Raw genomic sequence first — 21,310 nt, forward strand, 5'->3', positions numbered from 1 at the left:
CATGCAGCGGCCTCAGCATCACCGCGGCTCCGCCAATCAGCGCGCAGCTCGGGGCAGATTAACTCAAACAGCCCCGGTGCTTCTCCGTAGTATCAGCCTCAGAAAAAAGCTGCTGATCCGCGTGGACTCAGTGCAGATGGGCACTGTTGGTAAGCCCATTTCAAAAATAACAGAGCATCTTCCTATGTGTTTAATTTATATATAAAGCAGAAACAGAAGGAAGATGGAGGCTTGCTCGATAATAGGAGAGAGCACGGATGCGATAGTGATGGATTCTCCTACAGATGAAATGGAAATTCACGAGGCTTGCCAAAGGTGGGTTTGTTTTTTTTGTCTGTGGATTTATCAGGTGCTAACTGTATAAACATAATATGTACTGTAGTAGACGTGGATGTGTTTTTACGCTCCTGTGGTCGATGTGCGTATATTGTTCATCCAGCTGTGGACAATAGCATGCACAGGATATGATTTCTACAATATTATAATAATTTCAACATTATAAAAGCCTTAATCCTGATATGTTGCACTGTTTGTACTGCGGTGAAATCAAGTGCTATTGTCAACTTACTTAAGATTATTTTATGTTTGATAAACACAAAATCTTTAGGTCAAATATACTTAATCCATAATATCATGCTGTATATCGATATTTAAAACAATAGAATAAACAAGAGTTAGTGCCATAATGGATTTCTCTTCAAATAAATCAGCTTTTATGTTGTTATTTGTTGCTTCCCATAGCTACACACAACCTCTCACTCACGTTGACTTGAGAACTGTAAGATCTGTTCAGTGTCATCAACCTCCTGCTGGGTCACTTTCACTAATTTCATCCAGTCACTTACTCTGCTGCATATAAAACAAAAAATGACCAAAGGGCTTCAAACATGAAAGCAGGGCTTCAAACATGAAAGCAGGGCTGGAAACAGCTGAGGTCTGCCACCATTCGCAGGCAGACCCTCAAGTCTTTGCCCTTTTTAAAATGCCCGATAGAAGCTCTCTTTTTTGAGGAAGGTTAACAGTTGGCTTCCTGCATAAACCCCAAGCCTTTGTCCCTTTTTTCTCTCTTATGTGTGTTATTGATTGGCAGTTGAGGGGATGTTTGAGGACATGACATTGACATGCTTCCAGAGAGTTGATGTAAGAGACGCACTGTATAAAGGGAGAGAGACAGAGACCTGAAGGCAGACGGAGGAGAGTAGTACGAGCTGACAGTCTTCAGTCTGTCAGACATTTCCTCCATGCTGGAGTCTTTTGAATCCCTTAAAGCTCTCCTCATCACTATTTTAACATTTTAGTGTGCACATCCTCAAAGAATAATCTGAAAGATTTTCATTAAAATGTCCGTTATAACACTCTCTCTATAGCTACAAGATGTAACACAATGGTGATAGAGTATGTTGCCCTTATATACACACCAGGTTAAAAGTATATACATTAATCAGGGGTTGTACTGTGTGACCTCTGCACCTTTACTTGCCTGCTACTTTAACGCAAATACTTCTACTACTGCAAACTTGTCAGCTAAATCTAGCCTAATACAACAGCCAAGCAATAGGTCTTACTTCTTGGAAGATTACAGTTCTGAATTATGGCACTTTATACTGCAAGGTGTTTCTCTTTTTTTTAATGGCTTTTGTATTAGACTACATTCAGTTAGCTTATAACTGGGATCTCCGCCACTTTTATTTAACCATTTCCTCTGTTACTGTAGTGATGTTTTTCAGAAGTACAAGGTACATCTGACCTCAATTGCACAATGCCACAATGCAAGGACCTTTTTCTTTTAATTCTGGGTGATGGCAGCACCTCAGTGACACTTTCCTTGATGTACTTGTGTCTTAATACACTGAAATATTAATGATCACCACAAATTGCTCTTCTCTAGCCGCGAGGAACCATCAAAAGGAAGTAATGAGCTATATAAAGCTATGAGCTAAATACTCTTTATCCTGAACCCTGTAGAAAAGATGCTGCCAGGCATGGGTAACATACTCACTCTCAGGTTTGTACTGAGGGAGATTATCTTGCTATGGAAATTGTTCTGAAATAAATTGAAAGTGTTGACATCCAGATAATGTCTATGATTGTGTATTTACTCACTTTAGCACCTAAATAGGCTAAACTAGATGCTTTGGGCCTAAGAAATGCAGAGTACAATGGCTCACATTGTACTCCGCATTAAGATCATATTACAATGTTATTGTGTTATTGTGAATACAAAATACTGCTGTTCAGAGCTCCACCGTTAATCCCTCTGCTACTGTATGCTGACAATCAAACAAACCACTCATCATCCATGTGCCTTATTATGTGATGCAAATACAACTGTGTAGGGTCATTTAGGCTCTGTTGACTTACTCTGTCACCATGGTGACAAGGCAGGAAGTGTGGTTGCATCCAGTCTGCTGTGGAAAAACAAGCATGTGGTAGACGAGACACCACTTCACTGAGATACAGCTAGGGCACGGCTCAGTGTGTCTATCTGTACACTTAAATATAAAGAGATTTCTTAAAATGTATATTAGGAAAAGTTCAAATTAAACTATAATAAATGATTCTCTGATCACAATGAACCACTCCATAAACAATCTACCCCATTAGGCTTTAGGTTAGAAAAATCTATTTCTATGTCGTCTGCCAATATTGCATTGCAAAACATCCGGTAGTTTAAACATGCAGGCAGGTTTAAAACTTACTGATTTGTAGAAGAAAGATCATTTTTCATCGCTCTCACCCTTTGCCTTGTTTGTCTCTATCAACAGGGTTCTTTTGAAAACAAAAAATTACTGTCATAGTTATAGTCTCCACTGCGTGATTCGGATATGATTCGTGATTCGGATATGCTTCCAAATGTTATGTTTTTTTTCGTGCATCATGATACACCACCAAGTTTAATGCAAATAAAGTCAGTAGTTTTCTCCAAATCCTGTTGATAGACAAAAAAAAATTAACTGATAAAACAACCTCCTCAAGATTATAGGTTATAATAACAACTAAACACAAGACACACATCTTAAACGCTGCTGAGAATGTCATTAGTTAAGGCAGTGTTTTTGCCATAAACCACAATAATGGACATTGAAGAGATAAAGACTACATTTATCACAGTTCATCCTGAGGGAAAACATAAATGTCTGTACCAAATGTCATAGCAATCCATCCAATAGTGTTTGAGACATTTTACCTAAACCCACAAATGCCAACTTCACTTCTCCACAGGCGCCGGTGAAAAAGTCAACATATCACCTAAGTCACAAGGAATCGTCCAATGGGAACCATTAATGTCCGTATTTAATTATATGTCAATCTATCAAATCATTAGCCTATATTTCAATGTGGACCAAAGTGTGGCTAAAAAGAATAATTCTGCAACCATGTTTCCTTGAGTTGCATGATGTAGTGTAGGAAAGAGAAAGGGGTGAAGCACATTATTATATCATCACGAAGTTCTGCTAACTGCTGTCATCCCACTGAGCCATCACTCAGTCTCATCAATCTATCCTAGACGGACACATACCTCTCTTATAATGGGGTCTGTGATATGATGTGAAATACTTTCTCACCCTCTTCTTCTGTCTCTCACACCCTCCTTTCTTTTTTAATTGGGCGTCCTTATGTCCGGTAGCCAAGTGCATAACACAGAAATCTACTCCAAACTTCGTTATCTCTGCTGGCCCACTCAACTTACCGCTGAATAAGAGATAAAACCAAGAATGCAGTCAGGAAAATAAGATGTCAATCAAGTGTGCTAGGAAATACAGATAGTTAGGTTTTTCAAACTCCCACCTCTGCATATTTCACACACTGTGCTTTTAGCAGTTTAGGTATTTTTTTTACTTAACTGTCAATCATTTTGCCTCTCTTCTATTCTCTTCATCATTTCACAATTTCTCACCCATCTCTGTCTCCCCCCGCCTGTCTCTTCCTAACCTCAGTGGGATCCCGGCGGTGTCTCTGTGCCCTCCTGACAGCGAGGGTTCAGCGGAGGCTCAGTTGACAGTTGACCAGTCGGATGGGGAGCTTTGTGACAGCTGCAGCAGCCTCGGCAGACCCTCTTCCTCCTGCCAGCTTTATCACCAAGTATGCATGAGCCCCAATGTACTGTGTGCTGTTTAGCCTGGATATTTGGGGACTCATTAAAACACAAATGTTAGAAGTAAATCCAGGATTTGGGAGACAGAGGCAAAAATAGTTATTGTAGTCACTCAAAAGACCTGAAGAACAGCAGGATCCTATTTAAGAAGAGGATAATACACACCATTTCTGTGACTTATATTGTTTCTACCCTCCTTTACTGTTTTAGGTTCCCCAACCTGGGGCCTATGAATCGCAACAGAACCGGATATGTCCCCACTGTAACCATTACGGTCCAATCAAACCAAACACCTGCCGCGACTGCCATTTAAACCCAACAGGTCCTCATGCAGAAGGAGAGGTAGTGATGAGAGCGGGTCGGAGTTCTGCACATCAGACGTCTAACCACGGCGCGGTGAGATGTCATTGGCTGCATGGGTCAAATGAAAGCAAGACAAAGAAGCCTACACAGCGACATGTGGTGACAGTAAGGTATGTTTAAAGGAACAGTTTGACATTTTTGCTAATTTGATTTCTGGTGGAGAGTTAAGATGACACTCAGAAGCCAGTTATCTTAGCTTGGCATAAAGACTATAAACAGGCCGAACCTTAGCCCCAAGTTAGAGCGCTTCGCATTAAAGACAATCTTCGTAGTGACAACCATGGAATTACAACATTCAAATCTGTAATGAGAGGACCTTTCCACATAGACTTACATCGGGAGAGACAATATTTGTCAAGGGTAATCAACTTCCCCCAACAAACACTTAAATAACCCTTATCTAAATCAAAAGGGCCTTATAGTTGTCAAATGTACACATTTTATTATACAATGTCTTTTTTATGCTGCTGCAACGCAAACATTTACCAAATTGGGACCAATAAAGTACTATCTTATCTTATCTTAATAGCCGAATACATTTTTCTTCATCATTGATCATTTGTTTAACCTTTGGACTGAGCCAGCTTTCCCAACTGTTTTCAGTCTAGTTATGCCAGCTAAGCTAAGCTAACCTAGCGGTAGATGTAGCTGTAGCATCACACTTCAGAAGTATTTCCTGTGGTATTATTTTCTAATTATTTTAACAACGTTTTCAACTATTAACAGGGATGGAGGACTCTACTATATTCTTAGAAAGTAAGTACTCAAAGCAATTTTCACTTTAAAAGCCCCAAATACTGCACGTCTTTCCTATTTTGATCATAATAACTATTCTTTTAACCATAAGCATCACTTCTTCTGTGGCAGTTATTCCCAGGTGATAGTGGACTACCCATTAGCGGTGCTGGTGGGCTGTGCCGTGCTGCTGCTGGGATGCTCTCTGGCCGGACTCTTTATCGGTCCTCTGCCGGACTTCTCCGATCCGCTTCTGGTGAATCTCAAACGCACACAGTCATACACACACATATACAAACCGAACAGTGTCTAAGATGTAATGCTGCATCTCCAGCTGGTGCTGAACATGCAATACTAACTAACTAACTAACTAACTAACTCTTCTGTCAAGTCGACATTACAAACCTCCCTTATCAACTTAGGAATTTAGGAGTTTATTTAATGACTCTCTCTCTCTGATGATACCTATCTCTCCTATCTCAGATTCAATAAAGTGCACCTAATGAGATCACACTCATATTCTTAATTAAAAACATATTTTTAGATGCAAGCTTACAGGACAAACACTGCTTTAATCATTATAATCAAAATGCAACACACAAATATTAACAATGCATCATTCAGGATAAGTCTATACAGATTCTATAGGATATAGAATAGGATTGCTTTTTTACTGTAAGTGTCTTTCTTTTCAGATAACATCAAACAGTCATCTAGCAAACGGGCTTATTCATGCAACATTATACGCTGCTTGTGATGCTGATTTATTCAGTAAGCTGCTGCAGTGCATTGATGGGCACCAGCGTCTACACTGTCTTTAGCTTTGATGTGTGTTTGTGTGTGTGTGTGTGTGTGTGTGTGTGTCTGTGTGTGTGTGTGTGTGTGTGTGTGTGTGTGTGTGTGTGTGTGTGTGTGTGTGTGTGTGTGTGTGTGTGTGTGTGTGTGTGTGTGTGTGTGTGTGTGTGTGTGTGTGTGTGTGTGTGTGTGTGTGTGTGTGTGTGTGTGTGTGTGCTTCTTCCTCAGGGCTTTGAGCCACGGGGAACATACATTGGAGTTCGCCAGTCCAGCTTGTCCGAGCTGCAGGAGAACACCGGCCCGGGGAGAAAACTGTCTCCTTTACCGCAGCAGCTCAGCAAAAGGTCAGCAGGGAGATTCAGTGGTGTGCAGGTTTTCTACAGGAGGACTGCAGTGTTGACCCATGCACACAGATACGAGTCGTTGTGCTGCTTGTACAGGGTTGTGGGGTCAGCCGGGGTTTGACAAACAGAGTTTTTGCTAGGGTTAATACTTATAACTTTTATTGGCACATGTGTTTATAGAAATAACATTTAAAAAAAAGGATTGTAGATAAAGCTGATTGACTTAAAGAACAAGACTCTATTTTGAGAACATAAATTATATAACAACCTTTTACTATTCAGTTTAACATGTTTTTTTAATGGAATACAAATGATTGAAGCCATTTGATTCACTCTCATCCCTCTTATTAGTGTTTTTTTTGCTAAAAAGCTCCAATGTACACAACTTGCCCAGCATAAAAACCCACAGGCAAAAACTAGCTTGTGAACAGTGGAGCATAAAGCACTCCACTGTTAATTCTGCAGTGCCAGATATATTTTCATAGGAACTGTTAGAGGCCAAAACAGAGCAGAAGAAAGGTAAAAAAAATCCCACTTACGTTTGCCAGGTAATCTGAAACTGAACTCCAAATTCCTGTTGCTTATTTGTGTAAACAAATCTAAGATGTTCACCATCAAAAAAGGTTAAAACATGTCAGTGTTTTTTCTGCAGTTTATTGCACTGCCTCCAAGTGGACTAAAAACAATTAATGTAGGTATTGTAAATGATATAATTTTCATACTGATACATTTTCTACTTGTTTAAAAAATGTTGTTGGTGTGTTTTATGAGACTAAAAAAGGTGCATGTGTGTGCTTCTACCTGTGCCAGTTTCGGGGGGGTTGTAAGTGGAGATAGCGGTGGCAGCCAGGAAACCTCCGGGCTTCGCTTCAAGAGGATGCTGGCTCGAGACTCATCTCCAGACACGTTCCTCTGTGACGCTCCAGGTGGGTCAGCCATGATCAGCTCATCCCTGTGATTCTTTTTTTTTAAAACACTGATGATAAATGAATCGCTCACATATCTGCTACACTGATTATCGTAACTATGAAAATACAACCATAATCTTACCATTTTACAGTTCCCAAATTATGAGCGATACTTTAGCATCCTTAGTAGTGCAGACAGTGAAAACAATGTAAATATAATGGGTGCTTATTCAGCAGTTGAGAAATTGCATAATATGCTAATGTTTGAGTGAGCTTAAGGCAAAGCCCTCCTGCCTGTTACGGAGTAATCAGCACTTGCAGTTAACTAATGAAATCAGTACAGCATAAATACAATCCAGAGGCTTATGGTAAAATGGAAATTAACAATAATAGTGAGATCTTAAGAAGATGTAAATAAGTACTTTTAGTATGGCTTCAAAGGAAACAGTCGGAATGCATTTTCTTGACCAGGTTATCCCAGATTTTTCTTCTTCAGACTTTACTTGAAAATGCTGTGCTGGCAAATCTAATAAAAGCTGCCTAAATGGATTTATAAGCAATTCTAAGCCTTAAAGGTTTCACTTTATAAAGCCTCATTTCTAATTCAAATCAGACAAGAAGATAGAAGACAAAACAATGTGTTTCAAGCCTGGTTTTAAAGCAACTCTTGGATTCAAGTATTCTGAACATTTGTCACCATCCAAACAAAGTGATGAATCACTGCTGGTCATCTTGTTCAAGTATGTTGAATCCATCTGTCTCTCTCCACGCAGGCAAGCATCTGGCTCAGCTGGTGTTTCGATCTGAAAACTCGGCCAGTCTCTGGAGTCTGAAGGCGATCCACGCCATGTGTGAGATGGAGCAATCCAGGGTCAGCTCTCATCTACTAAACACTTTAGTTAATCTTTTCTCGTCTGTCACTCATACTGTCTTTCTCCTCTCTCTAATGCCATGAGCCAACTTGCTCAGATGCTGACTGTCACTACTTTATTGGCATTCATATGTTTTAGTGCATTTGTCTCAAAACTGGGCATGTGTTCAAAAAACGTTTCCTCTCTCTGATACAGATTCGCTCCCAGGCTCAGTTCCAGGACTTGTGCCAGCAGCATGTGAGGGGCGAGGCGGAGGGAGCGTCCCGAGGCGGCTGCTGTCCCAGCTGGTCTCTGGGGAATTACTTGGCTGTCCTCACTAATGCGTCCTGCTGCCTCAGCCTCACCTCACACCAGGTTCTGTAGCTTTACTAAAAAAACACCAACCATACAAACGAATTACTTGGTACACTTCATTAACCCATCTTGTACTTGATAGTAAAAGTGAATAGTCCACATTTCTTTACACAAAAAATATTTTCCCACAGTTAGATCAGGAGAGAGTGGTATATATTTCTTCCACCTTTCTGTATTGCTCAATGTAGACTGCTTTGGTGCGAGTGTAGATATTGGCTTTAGAAATGTCTGCCTTACCTCACATATAATGTAACTAGATGGAAATCCTCTTGTGGTGCCAAAACAAATCAGTAAATAACACATTAGGTAAGAAGCTGAGTGACATCTAGTTCTATTATAGAGAGAAGGAATACATCTCTTAGGCCGATTTTCCATCACTCTGTAACTCACACAAAAACAGAATGATAAATAACACTTCTTAGGTTTGCCTTTAAGTTAAGGTTGATGATGCATGCTACGGGAAAGCTGTTTAAGTAATTTGCAACACTTCGTTATAACTAAATCTGCAGTGCACTGAATACCTTTTTCTATTTTCTCCCGTTCTCCCCAGGTGTCTGAGTCTCTGAACCTTCTCCGGAAATGTGCTCTGCATTATCACGAAGGACACCTAGTGGAGGCGTGTGTCGAGAGACCCAAACACGGCGGCTGTTCCATCGTGCCGTCCCGCTGTAAACAATCCCGTGTGGTGTTCCAAATCCTGCACTACCTGGTCGATAAAGACTTCCTGGGCCCACAGACTGTTGCATACCAAATCCCTACGCTGAAGTACAGCCTTCTGTTCTTACCCGTCGACAAGGGGGAACACATGATGGAGATCTACATGAAGAGTCTCGAAGGCAGGGATCTGACATACAACAATACAACCATCACTGGCATGGACTTTGGCATCAAGCAGAAGCTTTTCAAATATTACCTGGCAAGAGATTCAATTTACCCTGTGCTAGCTGTTGTGTCTCTTCTTTTCACGATGGCTCTTTATCTCCACTCTCTCTTCATAGTTGCATTATCTGTAATAGCAATCGCAGGCTCCCTCCTGACCTCCTATTTCTTCTATAAAGTAGCATTTCGCCTGACTTTCTTCCCCCTGGTCAACCTCTCTGCAGCTCTATTTCTCTTAGGAAGCTGCTCCAACCAGGTTTTCATCTTCGCCGATTTCTGGAATCAGCAGCTATCCCAGAGTCCCTCAGCCTCCCTGGAGAAAAGAGTAAACAGAGCTTTGCAGGAAGTCGGCTATTTGATTTTAGCGTCAGGGTTGACCTCCAGCGCAGCATTTTTCTCTGGTTATCTCAGCAGCATCACAGCCATCAGATGTTTCTCTGTTTATCTAGGAACGGCCTCATTTATCAGCTCCATCTTGGCATTGGTGTGGCTGCCGTGCTCTTTTATTCTGCGCGAGCGCTACACGGAAGCAGCCTCTGCGTCTGTAGCAGTGCAGGGATGGAAACCATGCTGCTCCAAAAACGCCGGCGGCTTCTGGGACACAAGCTCACGCAAGAGATGCCTCTTCACACTCGGGCAGAAGCTGAGAGAATTAAAAAGAGGAATCAGCGACACTTCCAACTTGTTATTTCTGAAAATCCTGCCTTGTGGGGTGGTGAAGTTTAGGTATATTTGGGTTTGCTGGTTTGCAGTGCTCGCTGCGGGGGGCACCTACATGTCCTGTATTGAACCTTGCATGAAGCTGCCCACCTTGGACAGCAGTGTGGCCAAGCTTTTCCGCTCAAGTCACCCGTTTGAAAGATACGATGCAGAGTATCGACATATGTTTATGTTTGAGAGACAAAGGAATGGAGAGGATAAACCAGTTACCTTAATGCTTGTTTGGGGTGTCAAACCAACTGATAACGGGGATCACTTTAACCCCAGGAGCAATGGCTCTTTGGTTCTGGACCCAGACTTTAACATGAGCCATCCAGATGCTCAGGTTTGGTTAAGGGACTTATGTGGACGCGTTCAGAACAAAAGCTTTTATTCCCTTCCTTCACCTGAGGATAAAGACGTTACGACGGACAATATCTGTCTTGTGGAGGAGCTAATTCAGTGGGTTTCTGTCAGACGGTGCTCAGAAAGTGATGACAATTCTTGCTGTAACGACATCCCTTTCCCCTACACTCCCAGCGTTTTTGAGAACTGCCTCAGTATGATGCTGGCGGAGAGGTATGCTGAAGGCCATCTGGCCCACAGCGGAGGTCTGTACTTCCAGCCAGATGGCAGGGTCGCAGCTCTTGTGTTGGGATTCAAAACCACATACCTCTACAGCTTCAACTTCAGCAGAACCAGTCTTTTCTACAGAGAAATCCTGACATGGTTCAACAGAGAAATATCAGGAGCACCACACGGGCTGGAGAAGGGTTGGTTCATCAGCCAGCTGTCTCTTTTTGATCTGCAACACGTTTTAAGCTCGGAGACTCTCGTAGTAGCTGGCTTCTCAGTGGCCATCACGTTTGCTTTACTTCTCTTAACCACCTGGAATATTCCACTGAGCATTTATGGGACCGTAGCTGTAGGGGGAAGTGTTTTTGTCACAATTAGCCTGCTTGTTCTTCTTGAATGGCAGCTGAGCGGCATCGAGGCTCTGTTTATTTCATCAGCAGCAGGGCTCTCTGTTGACTTTGTTGCAAACTACTGCATTTCCTACACCTTGGCTCCTCATTCAGACAAAATTGGGAAAGTAGCCCACTCCACTAAAAGGATGGGATGCCCTGTAGCAATAGTTTCTGGTGCATTTTTCTCCATGGGGATCATCATGTTGCCTTCCACGGTCTTGCTGTTCAGAAAACTGGGGATATTCCTCTTTTTGGTGAAATGTGTAGCATGTGGATTTGCAACCTTCTTCTTCCAGTCTCTTTGCTGCTTTTTTGGACCCCAGAAAAACTGTGGCAAGATCACGTTACCATGTTTTTCAGATTACAATGACGGAGCGCTGAACTCTTGCTCTGCAGCAGAGCCTGGATCCCCGGCAGCCTCGGCTTCGAACGGGGCGTTTGGCAGATCCAGAGTGAGGAGGAGTTATGACAAAGAAGCAGGAGGCTATCTGTACCCCGACCCCCAGCGTCAGCAGAGACAGAAACAGACTGCAGCCGGGGGAGGAGGGGGCCGAGGGCCGGAGCAGTACGAGCTGCAGCCATTGGCCTATCGACTAAGCGACAGCTTTGAAAACAGCACCTGTACCAGTAAGCTGTCCAACCAGCCGTCTGTGCTCTCTGATGAGATCGAGTACTGCCGGGGAGAAGTTGGCAGGAATAGCATGGATGGGGGAAGTGAGGAGATGTGCAGTCATCAAAATAAGACCAGCCAGCAACCTCCAGCTCTTCAGACTTCATCTCCATACAAAGAAAACACCCTGCGGCCTGTAGGAGTCACACGGGAAGATGCAGCGAAGGATAAGCTGCTGTGTAACACATGCAGAGGTCAGTCTGGTGGGGTGACGCACTGGAGCAATACAACCTTCTCCTCATCTTCCAGCATGGAGGACACCATCATCAGCCACACATTGGAGACTATCGACCAGACATCCCTCAGTAAAGATGACCAAACCACAGAGGACAGTCACCAGCCCTGCTCCGACAGAGGGCGTCTCTCCTCGCAGTCTCAGAGCTCCTGCGAGGGCCTGGAAGACTCGAATGAAACTTGTCTGAGTGACATAGAGCCAGGGCCTTCCAAAACGCGGCAAAATGAAGCTGAAGAAGAGTTTCAGTTGCAACCAGGACATCTAAACGGGAAGAGAGATACACTTCGTCTCTCACTGAAAGACCCTGTTTATCAGACAAGTAAGGGTCGCAACAGTCAGAGTGAAGAAGCCGTCATCTTACCCAACAGTAAGCCCGACCTGCCAGATGTTTGGATAAAGAGGGATGGACAGCGGGAGGATACATGTTGAGCAAAGTTGGAGGAATTTTTGCAATCACTGTGTACATTGCTTTGAATATATATATAAAGACGAACTGTAGTTATAAAAGCATATATAAACTACAAAAGGAGCATACAGTGTTGCTTTTGTGTAACACTCAAGGGGAATTTAAGCCAACAGCAAATGTAACATGTGACAGCATGTTGTTTAAGGTTGCTGCTAAGGTTTTTGCAGTGTGTGCTACAGGGTCCGAGCATGAGTGTCTCCTCAGCGAAAAGTCAATATAAAGCATGACTTCTTAAAAACGGCTTTTTTCATCTGAGGCAATTAACATGAAGCTTTCTTACAAAAAAAGTGCTGCACCTGGAGAGTTTACTTTGTGCCTGGACTGGGTTTTAAGAAAACACAGTGTCGCCCGGTGCAGCCGCCGGCCTTTCTACATGCTGGATTTGACCTTTAAGAGCCATATACATTTATGGACATCTGAATATCAAAAGATAGATTGAGTAGCAAACTTTCACTTTACTATGGTCAGTTGATCTTGCACTTTGTGGAGAGAACAGTAAATTATAATAATTTATAATAATATCCTAATTATTATCGGTTTGGAATTTGGCCATTATGTACAGTATGTCCTTTGTGACCATGACGTAGAAAGCTACATGTAGTAATGTGTCCTTTGAAGTGTCATGGCTTGGTTGCTTTTAGTGTTTCACCGTCAAATTAAGTCATTCCGTTTATTCCAGTGTCAGTGCCAAAAATATTTTTATGTTTACTGTACTTAAAAAGGCAAAAAAGGGTTTCTAATGCAGAGAAAACTATATGTGGGTTTATACACATGTCTTAGCCTTGAAAAGGAAGAAGCTCTCATTTCTGTTTTCAAAGCATTAGTTGTGCCATCACATGCAACTCCTTCAACAGCAACACACTGTACAAACTTTGCTGCAGCACGGTTAATATAAACTCGGACAGAAAATAAAAGGAGGCCTTTATCTACACGCTGCCTCACAGCTGGGATGTCCCATCAGCTGTTTTTAATGTGTTAATAGCTATTCATGAATCAGCATGTGCCAAACGTCTGTCAGAAACAGCTGAAAGTGTGTTTTGTGAAAAGGGTGTGTCCTTTTAAAAAGTAAAATAAGAGATGTGTCTATGTTCCTTTTATGATATTGCGTATATAAAGAACAGTGGCGTTTGGGGTGCATCAATGGTGGTTCTAGCATAACATCTAGACAAGAAGGTACTTGTGTTTAATGTGCCTATGAGCAGTGTTATTCGCAAGCTTTCTCTTTGTAAAAAGTGTTTGCTTTTGACATATTGACTGTATAATCACAATTCTTCAATGGGCCTTCACTCTACAGCACTCAGCAGAAAACAACCTGCCTATGAACAGTAGAACTTAAAAGATTACCACCACTATTATTATTTACAGATGTAATGTTGTGCATTTTTTCACGTAACAGAAATAAATGAAAAAAACATTTATTTTCCTGCAGACTGGCTTTTGATTTATTTCAAATCTTGGTTCAATTATTGGGCACATTACAGGTTTGTAGGATGAAATGATATTAAAACAATGTAAAATAAGTAAGAATCCAAATCCTCTTTTTGTTTAAAGCTAAAACAGCCTAGAGTAAAAAGGAAAACATATTTGTCCATTAGGAATACTCTAAAATAAATTGGCATTATCATAAAAGACAAATCAAAATGCCTCGGAGCAAAACTAAATAAATCTAGTCAGGCTTTTAAAAAGGTGTGAAAAAAAGGCATGAAGGCAGTGACATAAACACCAACAAGGCCATCATCAGTCAGCATCAGGTAAGCTCCATTCAGTCTCGACCCAGTCCTCTTTGGCCCAATCGGGTGAACGTGTAGAATATTCAAAGTCAGGTCCTTTGTAGCGTAGAGCGTGCAGATACATGATGAGCTCCTTCTCTGTGGGATCTGCTCGATCCAGCTTACATTCAGAGCACAGGTTATCTCTAGTTTCTGGTTGAGTTGTTGCTTTTGTTAGATTTCCAGTTGATTTGTCAGCTTCGGACTCAAGTGAGGTGTTATTAGCGTTTGGGTCTGTGCAGATCTGAATCACCTTATCCACCGTCTCACTGCCTGAGCTGCAACCTGTCGGCCCCTGAGTGTCGCTCTGATGAATCTCTCCACTTGTGTGAAGTTCAGAGGTGCCATCTGATGTTTCTACCTTCTCAGAGGTCTTGTTTTTTTCCGATTCTTGTTCAATCCGAACCGCATCGTCAGGTATATCCAGAAGGAGAAGACTTTCCTGAGAGCGATGTTCCTCTACCAGAGCCTGCAGCAGCTCCTCATTACTCTTGTCCACCTGTCCCCCCTTCCCCCTGTGAGGACCCCAGGCGGAGGACCCATAGATGGGATCATTGAGGATGGGGAAGCCCAGGTACTGGAGGTGGACTCTGATCTGGTGTGTGCGGCCGGTCAGCGGTAAACAGCGAACCACGCTTGTTTTCCCGTTAAAGCTCAGCCTCTGGAAGACGGTTCTGCTCTCTTTGCCCTTAGGGTCGACTCTGCAGAGGCCGACTTTAAAGGAAACCACCAGGATGGGCTCCTCACAGACCAGCTCACCATCTGGAAAATCCCCCTCTACCCTACACACATACTCCTTTTCAACCTGGTAGAAAGCACAAAGGAAGAGACAGAAGAGGTTAGTATTCCTTCATTGTTCGTCTTCATCATCTTTTTTTGGTAAGAATTATCTACAGAGAGTGTCTGCATAACAAATGGTCCCAATAAGTAAATTCAAACATAGAATAAAATCTGTTTTTCTCTGACGCTGTCCTGTAGCCTTTTCTCTGTTTAATTATCTGATAACTTAAGATGCAGAAATCCGAATATTTTAACATTCCAGTCAAAATGTATGGTAAAAAAGACCATCTAAAAATGTTATTGCTATAATGCGGCATAAAACTGGACAAAAACTAGGATACAAGGGGACGCCAATACCTTGATTAAAATGATGGATGCCTCTAAGTTTGAAAATGTTTACATATTTTTCTGACAATTAAAAAAAAAGTATAATATAGATCTAGTTGATTATATATTTACATATGACATAAGCTAAAGAATAATAACACAAGATATATCTTACTACTATGGTCTAAACCCACTGATATAAAGGGTTGTCCCACAGGTTTACCCAAATAAATGCTTTAATCCTCCCTGTCCTGAACGTACCTGTCTGTCTCTCACTAACTGGTCCAGTTTCTGAGACATCTCCAGCGTCCTGGCAAACATCAGCACTCCAGAGGTCAGCCTGTCCAGCCTGTGCACTGTGTGGAGCTCAGAGATGCCCCGCTCCTTCCCCAGGATGAAGATCACTGTGTTGTGGCGGAAACGCCCGCAGGGGTGGACCGGGATAGAGGCAGGCTTGTCTACCACGAGCACTTCACCGTCGTCCACCAGAACCTCCAGAGGTCTGCCAACCACAGGGGGCTCATGGCGGTGCACCGTGTTCTTCATGAGGTCATTGTTCTGTGGAGAGTCAGGGAAAAGGTGTTACCACAGTTTTAAATAAAATCCCATCACCAGCTCTTATATTTTGAACTAGGGCTGGGCAATTCATCTATATTACATTGAAATGTTGATAAAACAATATATAGGTTAGATTTAGGATATTGTTGCACATGCTCATTGTTGTCTTTTCCTAGTTGTAGAAGACAGTTTTGTACTATATGACTTTTTTTAATCCATCAGATTGCAGTATCAAGATTTTGATTGTTACATTTTGAATAGAGGAAGGGCTGAACACTTCTAACTCTTGTTCTGCCATGCGACAGAAAAAGCCTGTACTTACAATAAAAAATGAAAGATGAATTTAAAAGTATAAAGAGGAAATCAACCATTAGTTAACCATCCGACCTACTAATATCAGAATCAGAAACAGCAGGTTTATTGCCAAGTAATGCCAACACACACAAGGAATTTGCCTCGGTGAATATCGTGCATACATAAACACAGTTAATAAATAGTAAAAAAAGGGACCCAAAAAGAACCATTATAAAAAACATAATTGTTTAAAACATATATTAAAATCTAGAAAAAATATTTACATTAAATGTAGATATACAAGACAATTATAAAATGACAAAATACTGTGAATATTAGAACAAAATACATCATGTGCAGTATCAATAACTGGTTTACTTAGATCAAGCCTGAACTCAGTTGACTTTACCCTGAGTTATTGTATCATTAAGCCCTGCTAGCATTGTGCTAACACCTCAGATATAGCATCATAAACAGTACTGACCCTGAGCACCACAGACAGGTCCTCCACAGGTGTGTCGTTCAGCCGGATGCGGCCCTCTTTGGCAGCCCTGTGGTAATACTCCATGGTCTCCGCTCTGAACTCATGCTTAAACACCTCCAGAAGGCTCTTCCCAATCCACCGCCCTTTGCAGTACGTTTTGAAGTCAAAGTAGTACGGACGGACTTTACGAAGACCACCGTCAAAGTAGTAGTCGGTCTCGTCGAAATGCTCCTTGCAGAAGCTGACACCGGGGTTCCGTTTCTGCGGAGGGGGGACGTATCTCTCGCCCGGACGGAGCTTCTTTCCACCGGCTCCTCTCCGCTTCTTGCCTCGGCCCTTTTTCTCAGCATCGCCCGTCTCTTCGCTCTTTCTTTTTCCACTTTCTGTCACCTCTTTGGTGGTGGTTTTCTCCTCAGACTCCGGACTGTTTACCTCTGCGACAGCTGCCTGCTCCATCGTCGAGCTGCTCTGTGGACACCGTGGAGAACACGGAGTGAAATTAAAGCTTTTAAACGAAATAAAGTTGCAAAGTATTTTTGTAATTGGACTAATTGTATCTCCTGTTTGTCCGAACGTGAAGAAAGACACGAAATTACATTTCCTCAAGCCTCTAATAACCGACACACTCACGTGCATTGCTCTCTAGCTAGAGGTCCTTCTCACTACGTGCGCTTACTGATGACAGTATTATGTAGTCCATTCACTCCGATATGTAGTCCTATTTAACCTTTCTGTCTCTTCTTCCTTTTTTGAGACCTGAGGGCAAAACACCTCATCACCGACACATTATCGCCACCAACAGTTCATAATGTGTATATAGTTTAGTAAGAAGATATGACTTTATTAACTCAAGACTCAAGAGTGATAAACTAACATGAGGTTGAAGTCATAATGCTACAATAAAAAGATTGTGTCTTGTGTGGGAAGTTAGGAATCAACCATTTTCACAAAAAAAAAACATTTGCAATATGTCTTTAAATATTATGAGGTAGGGTTATATAAAGAGTAAAATAATTTCTCCTTCATGCGTTTTTGGATTAGGCAATTTCTATTATTTTGTGACAGAATAGCAAAGACTTAATATCTGGTCTTGGAACACTACAAACAATTAAAAATATTAAAAATATAAACAATTAAAATAAATATCTTATTTACAAATCATCTGTAATGCTTAGTTAATACATACATGACATTTGATATGAAAGATATTGAAAAAGGTTTCCTCCTGCAGACAATGATGACATTTTCTGTTGAACATAATTCAATGTCCTGTGTCCTATACTCTCACTCAAAATAATATACATTGCTTCCTTTTCCTGACCATGATGTAATGATTATTTGAAGAAAAATGAAAAACAATCAAGTTCCTGTTTAGTGGGTTTATTTCATTAATCTGTGTACACATAATTTACTTTTTGTATAGTAAAACATTTTGGCACAATGCCCACTCTGCTCTACATGATCAATGTCAAAGAGCACATATCTTTAACATACAATATAAAAAGCAGTAAGAAAGGATTCTTACCACAAAATATATATTATTTCCTTTTGATTTGCAGAATTTTTCATTAAACTTCCATGGCTAGAATTTGGGTTTATCGTTATGTGTTATTCATAGCCAAAACATCCCATACGATTGCACACAGGGTCATATATTAACTCTCATCTGAATTTACCACAAGCTTCCAAAAGAAAGTAGTCCTGTAGGCTACCTCCTTAAGTGCATTTTTCTCTTTACTGACTCACTCATAAATAATACTGTGAATCACTTAGATCCCGGACAACCTCCCTTAGTTATCCACAGTATCACTCTCTAATGGACACTGGATTTAAGGTCATCAGTCCAGCGGTGGTCGTTCATTCTCAGTCTCTCACTGTTTTATCATCCTTCGAACACAATCTGGTTGGGAAAACAGGGTGAGATCCTCCTTGTGCGTTGCTAGGTGACGAACCAGCGGGGCAGGTGGCCGTTAAGACAGGAGCTCAGTGAAACCATGAGGAGGGCTAAGGGGCCCCAGAGACGCAGCACCAACGCCACCTCCTGTGGGGGCAACCACACTGCAGTCAGAGCTCACTTCTGGGGACAGAAGGAAGGACATTGTGGATATCATCAGACTCAAGCTATAGTGCGGAGGTGGATGTGAATCATGAGGGATAAAACACACTGAAGATCACAGAGGCCCCTGCTGGAGGTTAGTCAGCACATCAAGTGGTTTTCCTATAAATATCAAGGTTAGAAATGTGAGTTTTTCTGCAGTACCCAGGCCACTGGCGTCTCTTGTCAGTCAGTGGGACGTAAACCACTCCCATCAAAGCTTTCTTCAGGAAGGTCCCATCACTCTGCTTATCGTACTGTTCTAGCACCTGACTGCCACCTTCAGGGCCGACTGGGAGAACCAACCGCCCCCCAGGCTTCAGCTGCTCCAAGAGCTTTAACAAACAGATGGCAGAAAACGGAAATGTACCATGAGGGTGGAGACAATTCTGATACAACAGCTTCCAGCACTTTAGGAAATATTCTTTAAAAGACCATTGGTTGTTTGATAATTACTTATAAGATGTACTGCAGTGTGTTTTAAACTTGACTGAATGTGCTTTGTTTGTGGATTTTGCCCTAAAAGTGCTTCTCTTTCACAAGAGTCAAAGTCATACGCATCCTTACAGCCTTGGGAACAGTAGCTGCAGCTGCACCAACATGAATGGCATCATACGGCGCTCCTTCTGGGTGGCCGAGTCTTCCATCTCCCACTGTGGACGGATGCAGGTATGACTTTTAATAAAATCTCTATAGCTGTGCAACATCAAAATTAGAAAAGGCCATTATTTGTGAATCTTCTGACTCACCTACAAGTTTGATGCGTCCAGATGTGAGCAGTTCTGGGTCGTCCCCTTGCACTTTTTTTATTGATATTTTAAGCAGTTCATCAATGTGTTCAATTCCGACCACTCTACCACTGGGTCCTGTCTACAAACAACAGAAAATGCATCTAGTGCACTCAATCATACACTGTATTTCACGCAAACTTGTAGGAAACATGTAAAAGTGTGTACAGAACCTACCATCCTTGCGAAGCAGGCTGTGAGATATCCACTTCCTGAACCAACATCGAGTGCAGATGCTCCTTCAGTTAGTTTGTCACTTAACAGCTCCAAAGCATGAGCATGCTGTCAAACCACCAAAGGAAATCATTTAGCCAATCATGTTTATGTACATTAAAACTGAATTATAGGAGGTCTCACAGCAGTAGAGTGTTGTTACTCACCATGTGGGGGGCACTGATGGTCGCTCTGTAGCCTGTGATAAGAAAATGTCACAACACAAAGTCACAGCAAATATCTGTGCTCATGAAACACAAAACATAAAGTACTCGTATTGTCGGGCAAATACAGGAAATGGTCTGTGAAGAGCAACTGAAATAAAAACCTATTGTTTGAGGAGAGTCTGCATAAGGATAATCTATGGAGTAGAGCCCCCTGTCTGTAGCCAGCATGGCATCAAACACTCGGTCACTGCGGATCACCCCGTGATCTGCGGAAGAAGAGAGGAGGCAATGAAAATAATTTTCCATGTTAACGCAAAATGTAATTCATTTTGAAATTATTCCATTTTTTTTTTTTTTTAAATATGCCCTGATAATTGTGAGTCATACAATATATTTATAGTTTATTTGACATTTTTCTTTTCATTTAAAATCTCTGTAAAATGATCCATACCTTCTGACTAACACCTCAATACAACTTTATTTGTAAAGCACTTTAAAACCTCCAGAACAAAGAGCTATACAGAGAAATAAAGAAATGAATAAAATACAAAAATCGGTACTTGTGGCTTATCTGTCGCCACTTTATAATTTGATGCATCGACTCTAGCGGGTAGCTTGCTCCTCATGAACTCGGCCAGGTAGGTCCTAAGATGGTTAGTGTTAAAAAAAAAAGTGCGTATTTATTTAGAGACTCTGAAAAAGACAAAAAAAGTGGCGAAATAACCCTCAAGTACCCAAAAATCACACAGCTCAGTTGACAAACCATACAATAAGTAAAAATACAAATAAAAGGTAACAAACAAAAGTAAAGAAAAATCATCATAATAAAAAACATATAGTAAAGTACAAATAAATATCTTTATTAGCTTGACCTTGAGATATGTGAGCCTAAGACTCTGTGATGTCAAAGCATCAGCACATTACCCCTCAGTCTGCTGATGAGCTCTGCGTGTGTTTTGCCGCTGGACATCCACGCCATGGTCCGGGACAGCAGCACACCCATCGGGACGGCCACTAATGCCAGGCGCACTGCAGCGTGCATCTCCTACACTGGGTCTCACTGCAGTGACGTGATGATCAGCGCATGCAAGCCGGAGGACATATATATGTAACATCTTAAACATACATGAAATGGTCGGTAATGATACGATTTAATATGGCATAATACGACACAATACCAAGTTGACGTTACATTATAAATGTTTAATAAAATGAAACAGTTGAAAATGCTAATGCCAGTTCTACAAATGACCAATACTTGTGAATAAAGTAAATATAGAGAGGTTAGCAGAGCGTGTTTACCTTGGTAGTTCTGCACTGTTCCTTCCAGCTGAGACAAACTTCCTGACTCCCTACTGAGCGAAACACAGAGACAGCCAATAGGATAAGCACTATCAGGCATGAAACCTCAGAGATCCAATCACAATTCAAAACAGTTTGATGGACGGTTA

The 21,310-nt window shown here is 41.6% G+C and overlaps 3 protein-coding genes across 6 annotated transcripts; 1 reads left to right on the forward strand and 2 right to left on the reverse strand.

Moving 5' to 3' along the window:
* The first annotated feature begins 69 nt into the window (after positions 1–69).
* On the forward strand, positions 70–13,812 carry disp2 (dispatched RND transporter family member 2). The gene is made up of 10 exons (XM_079694767.1): positions 70–315; positions 3,939–4,083; positions 4,307–4,569; positions 5,186–5,215; positions 5,327–5,450; positions 6,218–6,333; positions 7,144–7,259; positions 8,015–8,112; positions 8,309–8,467; positions 9,018–13,812. Exons 1-10 carry the CDS (start codon positions 224–226, stop codon positions 12,345–12,347), a joined length of 4,473 nt encoding a protein of 1,490 aa, XP_079550893.1. The 5' UTR covers positions 70–223; the 3' UTR covers positions 12,348–13,812.
* On the reverse strand, positions 13,799–17,329 carry rpusd2 (RNA pseudouridine synthase domain containing 2). 2 transcript variants are annotated; one of them, XM_079694769.1, is made up of 4 exons: positions 17,227–17,329; positions 16,597–17,064; positions 15,522–15,818; positions 13,799–14,958 (listed from the first exon to the last, which is right to left on the reverse strand). In XM_079694769.1, exons 1-4 carry the CDS (start codon positions 17,230–17,232, stop codon positions 14,122–14,124), a joined length of 1,608 nt encoding a protein of 535 aa, XP_079550895.1. In that variant the 5' UTR covers positions 17,233–17,329; the 3' UTR covers positions 13,799–14,121. The 2 variants fall into 2 exon arrangements, with proteins under 2 accessions (XP_079550895.1, XP_079550894.1); XM_079694768.1 differs by having other exon boundaries at positions 16,597–17,283.
* Positions 17,330–17,960: 631 nt separating this feature from the next.
* On the reverse strand, positions 17,961–21,228 carry pcmtl (l-isoaspartyl protein carboxyl methyltransferase, like). Of its 3 annotated transcripts, none has more exons than XM_079640634.1 (9): positions 21,162–21,228; positions 20,784–20,919; positions 20,021–20,125; positions 19,860–19,891; positions 19,657–19,761; positions 19,441–19,561; positions 19,259–19,344; positions 18,857–19,026; positions 17,961–18,637 (listed from the first exon to the last, which is right to left on the reverse strand). In XM_079640634.1, exons 2-9 carry the CDS (start codon positions 20,899–20,901, stop codon positions 18,601–18,603), a joined length of 774 nt encoding a protein of 257 aa, XP_079496760.1. In that variant the 5' UTR covers positions 20,902–20,919; positions 21,162–21,228; the 3' UTR covers positions 17,961–18,600. The 3 variants fall into 3 exon arrangements, with proteins under 3 accessions (XP_079496760.1, XP_079496761.1, XP_079496762.1); XM_079640635.1 differs by having other exon boundaries at positions 17,961–18,673; XM_079640636.1 differs by lacking the exons at positions 20,784–20,919; positions 21,162–21,228 and adding an exon at positions 20,420–20,770.
* Positions 21,229–21,310: the final 82 nt, after the last annotated feature.

The sequence above is a fragment of the Notothenia rossii genome, assembly GCF_949606895.1.
Source record: "Notothenia rossii genome assembly, chromosome: 7".
In the NCBI taxonomy this organism is placed as follows: Eukaryota; Metazoa; Chordata; class Actinopteri; order Perciformes; family Nototheniidae; genus Notothenia; species Notothenia rossii.

Coding starts and splice junctions, on each gene's coding strand:
- disp2 (XM_079694767.1), top strand. CDS start 224: ATGGAGGCTTGCTCGATAATAGGAGAGAGCACGGATGCGATAGTGATG. Junction 4,084..4,306: donor CCTGCCAGCTTTATCACCAA/GTATGCATGAGC, acceptor TTACTGTTTTAG/GTTCCCCAACCTGGGGCCTA. Junction 5,216..5,326: donor CTCTACTATATTCTTAGAAA/GTAAGTACTCAA, acceptor CTTCTGTGGCAG/TTATTCCCAGGTGATAGTGG.
- rpusd2 (XM_079694768.1), bottom strand. CDS start 17,232: ATGCACGTGAGTGTGTCGGTTATTAGAGGCTTGAGGAAATGTAATTTC. Junction 15,819..16,596: donor ACCTGTCTGTGGTGCTCAGG/GTCAGTACTGTT, acceptor GACTCTCCACAG/AACAATGACCTCATGAAGAA. Junction 14,959..15,521: donor AGTTAGTGAGAGACAGACAG/GTACGTTCAGGA, acceptor GCTTTCTACCAG/GTTGAAAAGGAGTATGTGTG.
- pcmtl (XM_079640634.1), bottom strand. CDS start 20,901: ATGCACGCTGCAGTGCGCCTGGCATTAGTGGCCGTCCCGATGGGTGTG. Junction 19,762..19,859: donor CCATCAGTGCCCCCCACATG/GTGAGTAACAAC, acceptor GTGGTTTGACAG/CATGCTCATGCTTTGGAGCT. Junction 19,345..19,440: donor TGGACGCATCAAACTTGTAG/GTGAGTCAGAAG, acceptor ATCCGTCCACAG/TGGGAGATGGAAGACTCGGC.